The following is a 15263-nucleotide window of genomic DNA, read 5'->3' as shown; positions in this document are numbered from 1 at the left end:
CCCTGCGTAAAGTATACACTGCTATAAAAGTCCATATTATAAAATAGGATGATTACAGAAACGGGGAACAAGCAGAACTTCCAGGGATTTAACAAAAGGTGTTTAACTAAAGCTTTTAAATCAGTGGATTCGGGAGGCCCGTCTAAATGAGCGATCCGGTGTCAAATACCTTATAAACAAACAAGCAGGAACTAGTCCCGTGACGTGAACGGGAATTCCTGTGACCGCCCCGTCTCTGCATCACATGAGAGATAGAACATGAGAGATATATAAACTCAAGACCTAAGTATAGCCGGTAGAGACTACCTTATTAGACACACGGATCGGTGTGTGCGCTACAAGTGTACGATCAGTGTCCCTTTTCCTCCAAGCACGGCAGAACTCTTCCGAAGTCTTCTGAAAATGGCCAGCAAAGGTAAATGCCAACTACAGTCATTTCAATATCAGACAGTTTTCATCTTCAAACGTTTGGTTTTCTTGCGGTAATTAGACAGGTTGGCTGTACAGACCATGTCAATTAATTTCTTGGCTTTCCGACCTCTTTCTAGAGCAAACCGTTGTGTCTGAATGTGCGTGCCAGCTGCGCAGAATGGGAGATATGATCAACTGGAAATACGTGTTGCTGCATTTGATTGCCAGAAACTACAAACCGGTCGTGAAGATTAAATGAACAGAACAGATCGGAGAACAGTACGTGACCTAATCTATCGCTGTTGGAAGGCAATCAAGCATTTTCGTGACCGGTAAATACGCTCCCGACTATGGCGCATTGTCCGTGCGACCGGTTCACCGGAACAACTGGCGCAAGTGGAACGACGAGGAGCTCATGGACACCTTTGCGGACACAATCCCTGGACACTGGAAGTCCTTAATTCATTTATGCGAAGAGACTGAAATGGCACACTCAAACCTCAGCGACAGGCTTTGGCTGGCTCTGCTTTGTTCTTCATTTACTTTAAGATCTGCGGAAGACTTCGAACCGACAGGCTGACGCTCGTACACGTCTGGGAATATGCAGTGGTAATGATGTTGTTGCTTTGTGCATGTAGCTTTCATTTAGGTCTCACTTAGATTGACATGACCTACTACCAAGGAACTAGAGACCCAAAGAAAATCATGTGATTTAAGTAATCAAATATTTCATGGCGCTGTGTGTACAGTGGTTGAAATGTTATTGTTTTTCCTAATGTTTATGAAATGTCATTGTAATAAATTTGAAAACGACCAGTCTTGTAACCGTTTTGTCATCACACATTTAGCAGATCCTTCATGTCAAAGAACAGTGCTCATAATCTAAAGTTTAACTTATGGTCAAGGGTGCAAAAGACCATATCCATCCCAGTCTATTTTATATTAGTCTCCTGACTGGTTGTTTGTTCCACAACAGCCTTTACTAGTTCAGCTGCCTATATTTGTTCCTCTGATGTGAGTGGAGCCAACAGGATTGCTGTGACCACCTTACCTGAGTGACAGTCTCTGTCCCACTGCCCTCTCCTTCAGGGGGGATAGTCTCCATCACACTACCCTATCCATCCCCCAGACATGTTCCTCACACTCCTCCTTCACTAGCAGAGAAGGCTGATTTTTCTGTATTGTCACCACCTGAAGTTGTTTACTGTCAACTAGAAACCCAATATACTTTCAGCAGGGAAGAAGCAAGATAATTCTATGAACTGGTGTATTGCTTCTGAATAACACTCTTTGAGTACCGATAAATACGTCCACCCTCCTGGAACGAACTGAGGTTTCAGTTCATTTCCTCTTTTGGTTTCAGTCTGATAGTTTGTTGAAAGTGACTCATTTCTGTGAAGCCATAAATAAATAAATACATCTTTAAGTTGTTATTGAGGCTGTTGTATTATCAGTTACACCAGAACCCAAGGATAAGATTTAATACCAAAAAAAAAAAAAAAAAAAAAATTCCCAAATGTTGTCTTGACTTTCTTTACTAAATAACTACATTTATCAAGTCAGTGGCCACCGTGGTATATATACATGAAAATGGAGTACATGTAGCAGAATGAAAGCTTGTGTTTTTTTTTTTTTAATCAGCAACTTCTTTCAAGAACCTAGACAGTATCTTACAAAGCAGAATTGCCCAGTTAGCTAATTAATTTAACCTAAAAGCCATGGAGTCCTGGTGACCATTTCAAAAGCCAGGAATTATTGCTTTGTCAGCTAATATTAAGGTTAATTTGATCTAAGCGTGTACTTGGTAATGATATTGGATTACTCTTTACCAGCCTACATTACCATGGCAATTTATGATGCACACCTAACCTCCTATGGAACAGGTTAGGTTCAGGATTACAGATCATAGACAGCTCTTGGACCAATCGGCTTTCAGATTCCCTAGTGTACCAAGTTCTAAGAAATTCCCACGCACTTATAGGAGCACTAGTTTTTAAAGGGGTCCTTTGCAAAGGACTTTAGAGATTGCTGATATTTGGGGGTCAACGCACTCGGAGGTTGGTGGAGGTAAAGCTCTTTATAAGCCTCTGGCGTAAAGTCAACCGTAGTCACTTCACCTGAGTGCTGTGACCACCCCACCTGAATGATGGTCCCACTGCCCTCGCCTTCAGGGGGGCATTCTCTATCCCACCACCCTCTTCACTTCACCTACTAGCTGCTCCTGACACATGGCTTAAAGTCCCAGGTAGCACAATAAAATATTAAAAATGTTTAAGATACCAAACTCATGTGTTATCCAATAAATAAATAAATAAATAAATAGAATACTGCTCAGATGTGAGAACTGTGTGGCTCTGGCACCGGTATTGTAATGAACACGCCTGACTGCAGAACTGGACAGTGGAGCAAACGGAGCCTCGGGATTATGTCAAGAGCACAGACCTTAACCTAATGCTGATTTTGAGAATTATCATAGTACGCTACACACACACTAGCTCAGCTTTCAGTTACACTGATCAGACATGAAGGAGACTGAATGCAGTTTCTAAAAAAAACTGTAAACACCTCCACATCGGGCTTCCGATGATGCAAGGTAAATTTCATGCAAACTATACCCTATTTTATACCAATAATTCTCTTCATGAAAGGCATGGAGATACTGGAGGGTCACTAAATATTAAAACTTTGTAAGCGTGTGCCCAACATTAACCTAATTAGATGGCAATCTTGGATTTATTGGGTATTTATTGACCTAACTGGGAAATTGAACTGGGAAAATCATGCTTCCTGAAATACTGGCCAGATGAGCAATTTGCAAATCTGCTAGTACTGGGAAAGACGAACCAGGCAGGCGGAGAGTTTACCTTGCATCCAGTTCAGGCACTTGAAGGATCATCGTTTATTACACTGTAAAAAGCAGGTGTACAAATCTGAGCTGTTTTCTCAATGTCTATATTTATACATCATTAATTATGGTTAACTAACAGTAGGTCAATAAGTGAAACCCCAACTTGTCCAAAGCAGAGAGAACGTTGCTCCTCTCTCCAGGGACCGGTCCTCGTACACAACAATACCAACAAAAAGAAAGCGGAATGACCAAAGAAGAGCTCAAATAAGAGGAAAAAACAAAACAAAAACAGATGGAGAATAAAACAAGAATGACTTATGAATTTCTGAAACAAAAAATGATAGCATTAAAAAAAACAAAAAAACCCTGAAATGGTATATTGTGTGGACACAATAAAACTCAAAACAATGAAAGACAATTTAGCAACATAAAATAAAGGATACAGATGTTTCAGGACAGACAGTAAAAAGTACAAGCAATCACAGATGTTCTTGAGGAAACTATTAGTGTGTCTTTATGGCCACCAAAAATTAGATGTTAAATATTATCATGAACTCAAACTACAACCGACTCCTGAAGTGGTCCAAAGTAGCATTTGTCCCACAGAGGCGATGTGGTACTACCAAGAAAAACAAGTCATGGGAAGTGCAAATACTCCAGCTAGCCGAAAAATGACCTTGTCTTCTGCCTTCAGCAGAGCTTGTGAACGACGCAGGCTGGATCATGACCCCAGTCCCCTGCGGGACCAGAACAATAAATAAATAAATGTATTCAGTCTACCTGCTTTAAGAAATGCGCAAGAGCCAAATATAATTTTGCTTGGTGTAAAATTAAGGGGCGCTACTCATCTCGAAGAAAGCGGAGTTGTGAGATCTACAAACAGCTCAAACACCAAGAAGAGCTTTTGGCCACACGTTCGGTTTCTAAGGGAAAGTGCTAATCTTGAATAAGATACTAACAGCAGAGATACTGAACCCTGGACGGGGGGTTGTGAGGGGTCACCAGTCCTGCTGGGTGTCAGTAGTCTTCCTAAGTGCCACATGAGGAACAGGAGACAAATAAACTTCTTCGACTGTGGTGCAGTGATGTCTTATCTAGCCAAAACACTAAACACTAACACCACTTTTAAGGGGACATCACAAAAGTGGCATGGTAAAATATAAAGAAGAGAAACAAACTGTATTGCAATATTTTCATTGCCACTCACATCAATTCTCTGAATGCCTCGACCAGATAGATAACCTCACTGGACTTTTCTTCTTCTTAAATGTGCAAAAGAACGTCTTCATCTGGTAACCACAGGGTGAAGAAGTTGCCGTCTGCTTGGGTAAAATCTGAATCTGTTTTCCTCATACCAACACAGGTCTATGTCAAGAAGACCAAGATTAGGATTATAGAAGCTTCTAGATGAGATCAGAGTCATGGCCAGGGCGGTAAAGAAGCTCTGAGGGTTTCATCGTTTAGAGCACACCTGAACCCTATTAGTGATACAAATGCTTTAACTGTGTGAATCCTTAAAGCAGACAGCAATCATGTGTCAGCTAACAGCCAGGGCAACACATCTGTGGAAGGCAGAGGGCATGTCATCACTCAACATGAGAATCACTTATAATCATCATCATCATCATCATCATCATCACCACCACCATCATCATCTCCTTCATCACTGGTATGTATAACCGCCACCATTCTAAGGTTCAGTAAACCAAGCTCCAAGGCCAAAGTTCTGGGTGCAGCTCAGTGAGCTTCAGGTCTAGTCTCTCTCTCTTTCTTTCTTGCTTTCTTTCTCTCTCTCTCTCCCCATCTGTCTCTCTCCCCATGTGTCTTGTGTCTCTTTCCACCAGGTTCATTTGGTGAAGGCGGCCACGACGGCCCAGAGCAGCTCGTTGGCGCCAGACTTGGCCGCCTCGCCCTCAGGGTCGAGGTCAAGCAGGACGCGGACGCGCTTCATGGCCAGGTCGTACTGCTCGTCCAGCAGTGGGGCGAAGGCATTCTCCAGCACGTCTGACGAGTGTGCCAGCAGGAGCAGCGCCAGGAGACGCTTGTCCATCCGCTGCGGCTCGTTCACCCATCTGTCCAGCACCGCCTCCTGGACCTTCTTCACCAGCCGCTGCTTTACCGTGCTGTTGGTGAGGGGGTGCGTCGTCATGTCGAACAGCAGGAAGTTCTGCTTCTCCGTGGTGAGCACGCCCTTCTCCACCAGGTTCTTGGCCAGACGCTCGCGTACGTTTCGCAGCTGGTAGTGCAGCTTCAGAGGGTTCCAGGTCTCGCCTGCCACAGATAACCACGGCATGGGGTCACCTCAGGCAATGATCTTAGACAATGCTACAACATCAGGGTGGGCGCCAAGCTGTTTTTAGTACAGGTACTGGTTTGGCATAGAGGAATATTTGATTAATATTTAGTGAGCATGCTATTTATAAATACTAGTGAATTTAGTGGTTAATCGAGGTAACATTTTACATAAAAGCCACTGAAACTGTCAAATTTGATTTATTAGGATCCATCTTTACACTATCATTCAGTATTTCACTTATAGTCCAGAATCCAGTGTCCATATGCACAGTGAGACAGACAGACAAAACATTGATCCTGTAGGAGAATGCAGGGTTACTGGGACAAACCCAAGAAACATGAGGTTTACCTAAAAACAAAACACTACACACACCCACACACACAAACACTTTCCAGGATTTTCCAGTCATGTATGATTATGTTGCTCCCAGCAACCAGGTTTTGGCAGCAGGGTGTACGCGTTATGGGGGAACCTGCCGGCACTGCGGTAAAAGTGCATTCTGAGATGCTTTGGGCTTTCCATTCGACATGATCTCATACCATGAAACCCCGGCAAGTCTAGAACATTCCCCAGTGTTTAATCAACAATCTAGTAACATCTAATGTAACTCCTGCTGGACACGAACAAGCACTGTTACAGTCAACCCAACACTGGGAATTTTGCTACGCAAAGTGAACGAAAACTGCTACAAACTGATCTGAAAGGCATGCGCATGTCTGCTCACCACTCAGTAGCTCGATCCAGCTCTGCACTGTCTCAGGGGGCTGCGTCTCCTTCACATGTTTCAGTGCCTCATCTAACAGCATGTCTCCAGTAGGGGCGTCTGACTTACAGATCACCTGGAGACACAAACGACAACAAGGACAAGCAATTAATCACTTTTCAACCGTTTTTGTGACCAGAAAATATATAATAATGATTTTTAATATGCTTCTGGATATCATTTAATTGAAACGGTTGGCCTGCAATTGTATATAAGAATTACTCTCCCATCCTACCTGATGCACTGGAGGTCAAAAAAGTACCAAAACTTCAAAAATGTCTAATTCAGACAGAAACTAGCACAAAACATCCACAGAAATGACCACACGCACGCACACACAAACGCACAGAGAGAGAGAGAACCAGAGAGCACCAGTGAGAGAGAGAGAGAGAGAGAGAACCAGAGAGCACCAGAGAGCACCAGTGAGAGAGAGAGAGAGAGAGAGAGAGAGAGAGAACCAGAGAGCACCAGTGAGAGAGAGAGAACCAGAGAGCACCAGTGAGAGAGAGAGAGAGAGAGAGAGAGAGAGAGAGAAAACCAGAGAGCACCAGTGAGAGAGAGAGAGAGAGAGAACCAGAGCACCAGTGAGAGAGAGAGAGAGAGAGAGAACCAGAGAGCACCAGTGAGAGAGAGAGAGAGAGAGAGAGAACCAGAGAGCACCAGTGAGAGAGAGAGAGAGAGAGAGAACCAGAGAGCACCAGTGAGAGAGAGAGAGAGAGAGAGAGAGAGAACCAGAGAGCACCAGTGAGAGAGAGAGAGAGAGAGAGAGAGAGAGAGAGAACCAGAGAGCACCAGTGAGAGAGAGAGAGAGAGAGAGAGAGAGACCCAGAGAGCACCAGTGAGAGAGAGAGAGAGAGAGAGAGAGAGAACCAGAGAGCACCAGTGAGAGAGAGAGAGAGAGAGGGAGAGAACCAGAGAGCACCAGTGAGAGAGAGAGAGAGAGGGAGAGAACCAGAGAGCACCAGTGAGAGAGAGAGAGAGAGGGAGAGAACCAGAGAGCACCAGTGAGAGAGAGAGAGAGAGAGGGAGAGAACCAGAGAGCACCAGTGAGAGAGAGAGAGAGAGGGAGAGAACCAGAGAGCACCAGTGAGAGAGAGAGAGAGAGAGAGAGAGAACCAGAGAGCACCAGTGAGAGAGAGAGAACCAGAGAGCATCAGTGGGAGAGAGAGAGAGAACCAGAGAGCATCAGTGGGAGAGAGAGAGAGAGAGAGAACCGGAGAGCATCAGTGGGAGAGAGAGAGAGAGAGAGAACCGGAGAGCATCAGTGGGAGAGAGAGAGAGAGAGAGAGAGAGAGAGAGAGAGAGAGAGAGAATGACCTTTCTGGTGAGCAGGCTTTTCCTCCTCATGCCACATGGTTCGAGCTGCAGGCGTCCTCGGAGTCCCAGCTCGATGAGCATACACCCCCTCAGTCCTGAGGAGATGCAGTCATTCCAGAAGGAGGTATAACCCTGCAGACACACACAGGCAGCTGCCTTCACCAGCAAACTCACCTCACACAACAGCTTGCAGGAGAAGAGAAATGTAACACCTGCACACTTACGACATAATACAACTGTAAGGGCTTTAAAACAATGTGCCTGAAACAGCAGGATGTAGTTGTGGGTTTCCGTGATTTCTAAACACCATTTGTCACTTACTCCTGTGTTAAACCTTAACTCTGAAACTGTTAAACCAAAACCTTCAAACTGTTCCGCCTCGTCAAATCTCAACATGTGAGATTAATTTCACTTTGGCAACTCAGCTCAAAGGCATCACAGTTTTATTGCAAGGGATGTTCACTTCTATTTACTGTGTGCTTGTTCTGTGTGTGAGTACACACACACACACACACACACACACACACACACACACACACACAGAATTTCTTCCATTTTAGTTGGTGTGAACTACTGACTGTCAAGGTTAACGTATTAAGGTTCAATTATATTCACGTAATCCTCATACTCGAAAGACCAAAAGGCTACGTTAAGTCTAAAATGGCCTTTCTGTCATGTCAGGAGTGGAATTCATGCCCTTACCGACTAGAGCCAAAGCAAACAGATGTCTTAACCATTACAGTCCATCTGCAGGCGAACACATCCTGTTCTTAAGGTTGAAAACTACTCGTACAGGCATAACTCTGTTAGCTAGGTTAGCTACATAGTCGACAAATGATTATATCTAGATAGCTGATCCCTAGCGTTAGTTGTATCCCGGTCAAGTCTAAATAGCTGACCCCTAGCGTTAGTTATATACCGGTCATATCTAGATAACTGACCCCCAGCGTTAGTTATATCCCGGTTATATCCCTATATAACCTAACCCTAGCTGTGACTTTACAAACAGGATCCTATATTTGTTGTAGTGGCTAATTCAGAGAGCTAGCCAGCTGCTGGAATTGATAACCGAGCGAATGCGGCGTTATCAAACCTCCCGGTCCTTCAGTCCGAGTAGCAGCACTTCTTCCATCAGCGTGAGGCGCGTTTCCTTGGCGTCTCCGCCGTCGTCCTCCTCCTCTTCCCCGCGACGGGACTCGTAGTCGTCGCCGTCGGACTCTCTCTCTCTGTCGGCCGCGGCGCTGCGAGAGGCCTCGGTTCGCCTCTGAACAAGGCCCGAGTTTCTCTGCGTTAGGGAGTTCATTACTGAAAGAGGGCCCCGGGTAACGCCAACGTATGCAGCAGTCTTTTTAATGACGCATTAGCCGACAGCGGCTGTCTCGGGAAACAGAAACACAGGACGCGTTTGACGTGGATGTTTACATGCATCCGGGACAAAGCCTCCTCTACTGCGCCTCCGTCAATATGGCGGAGAATGATGACGAAAGAGATGGCGCGGCTGACGTCAGAGGCGACGTCACAATGCCAATGTGAGCCTGGCTCTGATTGAAGTGTCTATAGCTCCGCCTCTTGCGCTTGGTGTGGTTTAGGCTTATGGTAAGGCTTGATTTTTTAAAATTTATTTATTTAAAAAAAAAAAAGATAAGATAAACGTAAAACATGGATTGGTATATAACCCACTGGTGGATTGCTATATAGCCCACTGGTGTGTTATTAGGACGACTCTGTATAATTCCAGTTTCAATAAGGCATGCTTAAGGAATGGTCCTTGATTTCATAATTTGTTCACTTGATTGAATAAATCACGTCCCAACTGGCGCTTGTCCTTAATTTTACTAGTGTCTCTTTTTATAACTACGTGACATTTCAGAAATATATGATATTTCTTGCATAGAAGACTGAACGACTGGCACAATACAGGATAGAGTACAATACCATTATACATTATTAATTATGCAACATTACAACATTAGTGCTTATTATTAGTTGATATATTTGACAAGCATTAAGCGCTCTGGGCCTAGTTTTGTTGATCAAATAGTGTAATAGTAACTGTATAGAACAAAAGGCCATCTCTAACATGTAGAAGTGAATTATTTCTGTCTACTATGATTCTGTAGATTGAGTAATTAATCTTCATCCCTAATAAATTCTAATAATAAATTCTACAGATGTGAATCTCATAACACACACAGGCCTACATTTGTAAGAAGATCCTTTCCGAACAAAGACCTTTTTGACTAAAAACAGTTTTCATTTAAAAGTCAGCAACAAAATGGGGCTTTGAATGATTAGGAGACATGGACTATTTTGGTCATTTTTTTGAATACTTCTGATTTTGCCTTTATATACCACCTTAAATTATGTTTACTGTACCAATGTTTGCAAATGTTTGCATATGTGCATATGTAAATGTAAAACTGAGGTAAAATGAAACTGTGTTAATGTATGTTGGCTCTACTTGGTTTCTCAGCAGCAAAAATAAAGAAAAAAGAAAGAAAGAAAAAGCGTTGAAAGTGTTTAAGCGTTGAAAGCGTTGAAAGTGTTGAAAGCGTGTGCTTTTTCCACAGCGTGACCGCAATGACTGTGTTTGTACGCTGTGACATCTTGAACCAGTCATGTGATTTGATCATGCCAGCATGATCGGCGCCTCCAGACGGCTGCACATAGAAAACTAACCAGGTCTGTAACACCACATTTTTTAGAATACACATTATACAGTAATTTATTTTTTTTTACATAAATATACTAATATGAACAACAATAACACAAAATAATGTGTGCATTTGCTCTTATTCAAAATATTAAAATTTACCATCTGGATGAATTATATAGCATTTTTTCTACTACTTGCATTATTTGTCTATAGGTAATTCTTTAATTAGCCCTGTTGCCTGGGTCTTGGGTCAATGACAGTGGGAACAGTGGAAACCCCAAACCCTCTTTTGTGTGCTTAATTTTCATGTTCAGGAGAAACAGCAGGTCTGATAAGAGATAAGAGAACTGATAAGCTGATAAGAGAACCTGCTGAACACCATCTCTCCTGCAGGTTGTTCACCCATACCCAGAAATTAATTCTCACCAGTAAACTGAGTTCAGACATTTTTTGCTTAATCTTAAACCACTCCTTAATCCCACATTTACATTTTTTACATTTGCAGCATTTAGCTGATGCTTTTATCCAAAGCAATGTACAGTTATGACTGAGTCATACTTGAGTAATTGAGGGTTAAGGGTCTTGCTCAGGGGCCCAACAGTGGCAACTTGAACCAGCAACATTCTGACTACAAGTTAAATACCTTAACCACTGAGCAACCACTGCCCCTAAACCTATTTCTAAACCTCTCCTTATTCTTATACCAGTCCTTCTGTTTGGTCCCTTTAGTGAGCTACTGAGGTCTAGAGCAACAGACTCATACATCAGGTGAAGCAAAATTATTCAAGCTGCCTTATAGTCAGTCAATCATTTAGTCAGTCAGTTTGTTGGTAGACAGGCAGCTCTCAGCAGCCGTTTAGTGTAGTTTTTGCAAATCCAGTTCATGAAATTCAGTTGTCTGCACAATTTAGATCTTCATACACAGTCTGCTGTTATCTGTGCAGAACCGTTGTAAGCAGTTATTTTAAAAACTCGCGCGGATACCTGAACAGTAATGGGCGTGGCAAAGTGGAGCATGGGCGGGGCTTCACTGGGCTTCACCTGCGCATGGCTCGCTCACACGGCAACGTCCCGGCCACTCACGGCGCCCTCGAGGGCGGGACGGCTCGGAATCTCGTGTCACGTCAATAGAGAAGCGCAGGAACTGCAAGAGTTTCACGAGCAGCACGGACTGAGGATACACGTCATGCACTCCCGAAGATGCTATTTGTTTGGGATTTGAACCGATACTCCAACTTTTTCTCTTGATAGCTATGGATTCACAGAAGCGTAAGTGGATTTATAAAAAACAACAACAAAAACCCAACTTGTTTAAAAAAAATACAATTTTGTTGTTGATGTTCTTGATACATAACTAAGATTAAATGAGAACTATTCTGTTAGAGTCCATTGCTTTTGCAACGCGATTATTGCATGTGTTTACGAATAGGTTGCTGGTTTTAGTAATGTGTGCTACTGTGCTCCGCAGGGACTCGGCTGGTTTCACTGTGCGCGGGCTGTGGCCATCAAATCCTTGATCGGTACATCCTGCGCGTTTCCCCAGACCTGGAGTGGCACGCGACCTGCCTGAAGTGCGTCGCGTGTCAGCGGAACTTGGACCAATCTAGCACCTGTTTCATCAAAGACGGAAAAACCTTGTGCAAAGACGACTACAGGAGGTACACGCCCTGTGCTGTGGATAGTTGTATGACTACTTAGATTTCCAGTTTTGAGGTTTTTCCCTTCACAAATCGCTAAACCGTTAAGTTTTCTTTAGGTACCATATGCGTAAGGCCATAAAATTGTCAAAAAAACATACGCAAGTTTCATAAATATAGATTTATGACAAATCTTTATATATTATTTAATGCATAATGCCAGAACATCCAAATTTAGCTAGTTAATAATATATGTAAAATGTAAAAAAAAAAAAAAGTTTGAAAAACAAATGCGTTTTCCTTTTCCCATTTTTTTCCTTTCAGATTATACGCCATTAAATGCGCAAAATGTCATAAACCCTTCACCAGTCTCGACCACGTCATGCGCGCTCAGTTTCATGTATATCATGCCCACTGTTTTCGGTGCGAGGGCTGCGATCGACAGCTGCTGACCGGAGACGAATTTACCTTTCGCGAGGGCTCTCTGTTCTGCACCGCCAGTCACGAACTCTCAGGTTTGCTAATGGCATCTTCAGGTCACGCACTGCACCGGACTCCCCCAGAGAAGTCTGCCAAAGAGGCCGGTAAGCACACTACAAGAGCATGTTTCAATGTTTCAATGTTTCACCTCACCAGGGCTCTGTGTGGTCGAAAACTACTCTTGTGTTTGAGCTACAAGTTAGTAGGTTGTTTAATACTCAGGGAACTTTTGTGAATTATGCTATAGTAAAACCATTTTAGTATCCACTAAAATGGTTGAAAAATATTGTGATAACACACACACACACACACACACACACACACACATATATATATATATATATAATATTATATATATATATATATATATATATATATATATATATATATATATATATATATATATATGGATATATATGTACACACAAAAAAAACAACATATAAATCTATAAATATAAATATTGTATATATAGTTTTATATGTTTTTGTATGTATATTTAAAAAAAAAATATATATATACACACACACACACACACACACACACACACACACACACACACTGCTCCATGTGTGAGTAGACAGAGCAGGTAAGGGTTGGTTGCTGGGAGAGCAGAGCAGACCTGCGAGGACGACCCGCGTGAGGACTGTCCTCAGTGAGTCCCAGCTGCACACGTTACAGGCCTGCTACAGCGCGAATCCTCGGCCTGATGCACTCGTAAAGGAGCAGCTGGTGGAGATGACCGGTCTGAGTCCGCGCGTCATCCGTGTGTGGTTCCAGAACAAGCGCTGTAAAGACAAAAAGAGAAGTGCTGTGGTGAGACACATGCAGGCAAGAGTCGAAACACATGGGCTCTTCCCAACAGCCCTTTAATTAGGGTAGCGTTATCAACTAAGATAACATTTTTATTGTTGTGATTTTAAAACAGACCATAGTTAGATGATAACATTAACACTGTCACCATTATTTATTGAACATACATTGCTTTGGTGCTCCTTCATACAGCTTGCTTTGGAAACCTAACATTCAAAAAAATTTGAATTTCTTAATACATGCAGGTTTTTCATATGAATTTGTTAAAATACGTGTTGTTCATATGAATTCCATGTCAGGTGGTGGAGGAGCTGTTTCCAGCTCTCAGCCCAGAGAGCCCAGGCGTGGATGTACTGATGAGTTCGCTGGATTTCCACAGTTTCTCTCCATGCTGGAAAATGCTAAGCAGTTTTTCTGTGTATTCGGATGCCGACTGCATGCAGGATCAGCACCTGGCCAGTGCAGCCCATGTCCAGAATTTTGGATGGGAAGATGCACCAGTTCCCAGCGAGCTGCCAGACACACCCTGCATCCTCACCAGCAATCCTGTACAGGGAAACAAATGAACTCTGATTCCATACATCTCATTCCGGAATGCTGATTCCGGAATTCTGACTCTGATTCTGGAAACCTTCAGCATCATTACAGATGTGTTCTGTGATCACTAACTGAATCCAAGCACCATTCTCAGTAGTGTTGTTATTTGTAATGAAACAGATAACACGATTAATTGATTGATGTGAGATGTGTTGATGTGCTTTTGTGCCATTTGAGACCTGCCTTGTGGCTGTTGTGTGTAATTCTCTTACAATACATTTTTTCCAGCTCCCTTTTAGTTGATTTTCAACACTTCCAAAGATGGAAGTTTTTTTAACTCTACACTTCTTTGAAGATTTTGGTGTTTGTGTCAGAAACGTTATTTACTGTTAATTATACTATGTTGTTCTTTATCTATGGCTATTTGTATAATATTGTTATTTATTTACATTTTACTTTAGACCAGAATAAGAATCTGTTTTGTCAAGCAAGGCATTAAACTCCAGATTTATGACTGAACTGTATTAGCAAAAAAAAAATGGTAAAACATGTTTAACTTATTCTGGAAATCGAGCACATATTCGTAGACATGTTCTGTAGTTATATTGAGCAGATATTCGTAGACATGTTCGGTAGTTATATCGAGCAGATATTCGTAGACATGTTCGGTAGTTATATCGAGCAGATATTCGTAGACATGTTCGGTAGTTATATCGAGCAGATATTCGTAGACATATTTGGTAGTTATATCACACAGACAGTCTGCATGATGCTACATGTGAGATCCATGCTAAGTGGATTCACATTGTGATGACAATTATTGACCAAACCCAGGACTGTGTCCCTCACAATATACAGAGAGCATGCCCAAATATAACAAGCCCCTGCAGCATCCCAAGATCCTCTTTAAATGTTCGAAAAGAATGTAAGTACATGGGACGTTTTTGCTCTGCACTTCAGCAAACTGAAATTAAGGAACTGTGACATTGAAATGTGTGATGTGGAACGATCACGAGGAGGACGTGTACGCTGAGAAACGCGAGATTTATTAAGGACAAATCCAGTCAGAATCGTTACAACAGTCCAGGGTCAGTGAGCCAACACGTAGAGTCCGCGAATACATAATAAACCAAACACACGATGACAAACAGGGACCAGGAATAACACAGGGAAGCTAGGAATCACAAAGGCTAGAATTAACACAATGTTAGGAATCACGAACAGGGCATGGATTACAGTAACCAGCAAACACACAGGCCGCAAGGTAGGGTTTACATACACAGGGTAATGAAGACTAACAACGCACAGGTGATACAAATGAATTGAAAACAAAAACAAGAACTGGACCAAGAATGGAGAAAATGAACCAAACGACATGAGACAGGGAAACCAATCAGAGCTCAGTGAGCATTCATTTCACCTGCTGGAGTCCCTGTCCAGTAGTAACGGAACACACAGTACTCTTCTCTGATCAACTTTGTTGTTGTGCCTTCTCAACAAAGATGCG

The 15263-nt window shown here is 42.7% G+C and overlaps 3 protein-coding genes across 3 annotated transcripts; 2 read left to right on the top strand and 1 right to left on the bottom strand.

Moving 5' to 3' along the window:
* Positions 1 to 261: 261 nt before the first annotated feature.
* On the top strand, positions 262 to 1225 carry pmaip1 (phorbol-12-myristate-13-acetate-induced protein 1). The gene is made up of 2 exons (XM_035535710.1): positions 262 to 415; positions 549 to 1225. Exons 1-2 carry the CDS (start codon positions 403 to 405, stop codon positions 668 to 670), a joined length of 135 nt encoding a protein of 44 aa, XP_035391603.1. The 5' UTR covers positions 262 to 402; the 3' UTR covers positions 671 to 1225.
* Positions 1226 to 3270: 2045 nt separating this feature from the next.
* si:dkey-27b3.2 (Golgi phosphoprotein 3) lies at positions 3271 to 9125 on the bottom strand. Its single transcript, XM_027030504.2, has 4 exons — positions 8729 to 9125; positions 7636 to 7767; positions 6280 to 6394; positions 3271 to 5530 (listed from the first exon to the last, which is right to left on the bottom strand). The coding sequence occupies exons 1-4, from the start codon at positions 8936 to 8938 to the stop codon at positions 5106 to 5108; spliced, it is 882 nt and encodes a 293-aa protein (XP_026886305.1). The 5' UTR covers positions 8939 to 9125; the 3' UTR covers positions 3271 to 5105.
* A 2350-nt stretch (positions 9126 to 11475) lies between these two features.
* On the top strand, positions 11476 to 13785 carry isl1l (islet1, like). The gene is made up of 5 exons (XM_035535747.1): positions 11476 to 11560; positions 11760 to 11949; positions 12253 to 12529; positions 13019 to 13222; positions 13519 to 13785. Exons 1-5 carry the CDS (start codon positions 11545 to 11547, stop codon positions 13783 to 13785), a joined length of 954 nt encoding a protein of 317 aa, XP_035391640.1. The 5' UTR covers positions 11476 to 11544.
* Positions 13786 to 15263: the final 1478 nt, after the last annotated feature.

The sequence above is a fragment of the Electrophorus electricus genome, chromosome 17 (genome assembly GCF_013358815.1).
Source record: "Electrophorus electricus isolate fEleEle1 chromosome 17, fEleEle1.pri, whole genome shotgun sequence".
NCBI classification, from domain to species: Eukaryota; Metazoa; Chordata; class Actinopteri; order Gymnotiformes; family Gymnotidae; genus Electrophorus; species Electrophorus electricus.
This window is presented reverse-complemented; position numbering and strand designations above follow the sequence as displayed.

Coding starts and splice junctions, on each gene's coding strand:
- si:dkey-27b3.2 (XM_027030504.2), bottom strand. CDS start 8,938: ATGAACTCCCTAACGCAGAGAAACTCGGGCCTTGTTCAGAGGCGAACC. Junction 7,768..8,728: donor TCGGACTGAAGGACCGGGAG/GTTTGATAACGC, acceptor GTGTGTCTGCAG/GGTTATACCTCCTTCTGGAA. Junction 6,395..7,635: donor AAAGCCTGCTCACCAGAAAG/GTCATTCTCTCT, acceptor TTGTGTCTCCAG/GTGATCTGTAAGTCAGACGC.
- isl1l (XM_035535747.1), top strand. Junction 11,950..12,252: donor TGCAAAGACGACTACAGGAG/GTACACGCCCTG, acceptor TTTTCCTTTCAG/ATTATACGCCATTAAATGCG. Junction 13,223..13,518: donor ACAAAAAGAGAAGTGCTGTG/GTGAGACACATG, acceptor ATTCCATGTCAG/GTGGTGGAGGAGCTGTTTCC.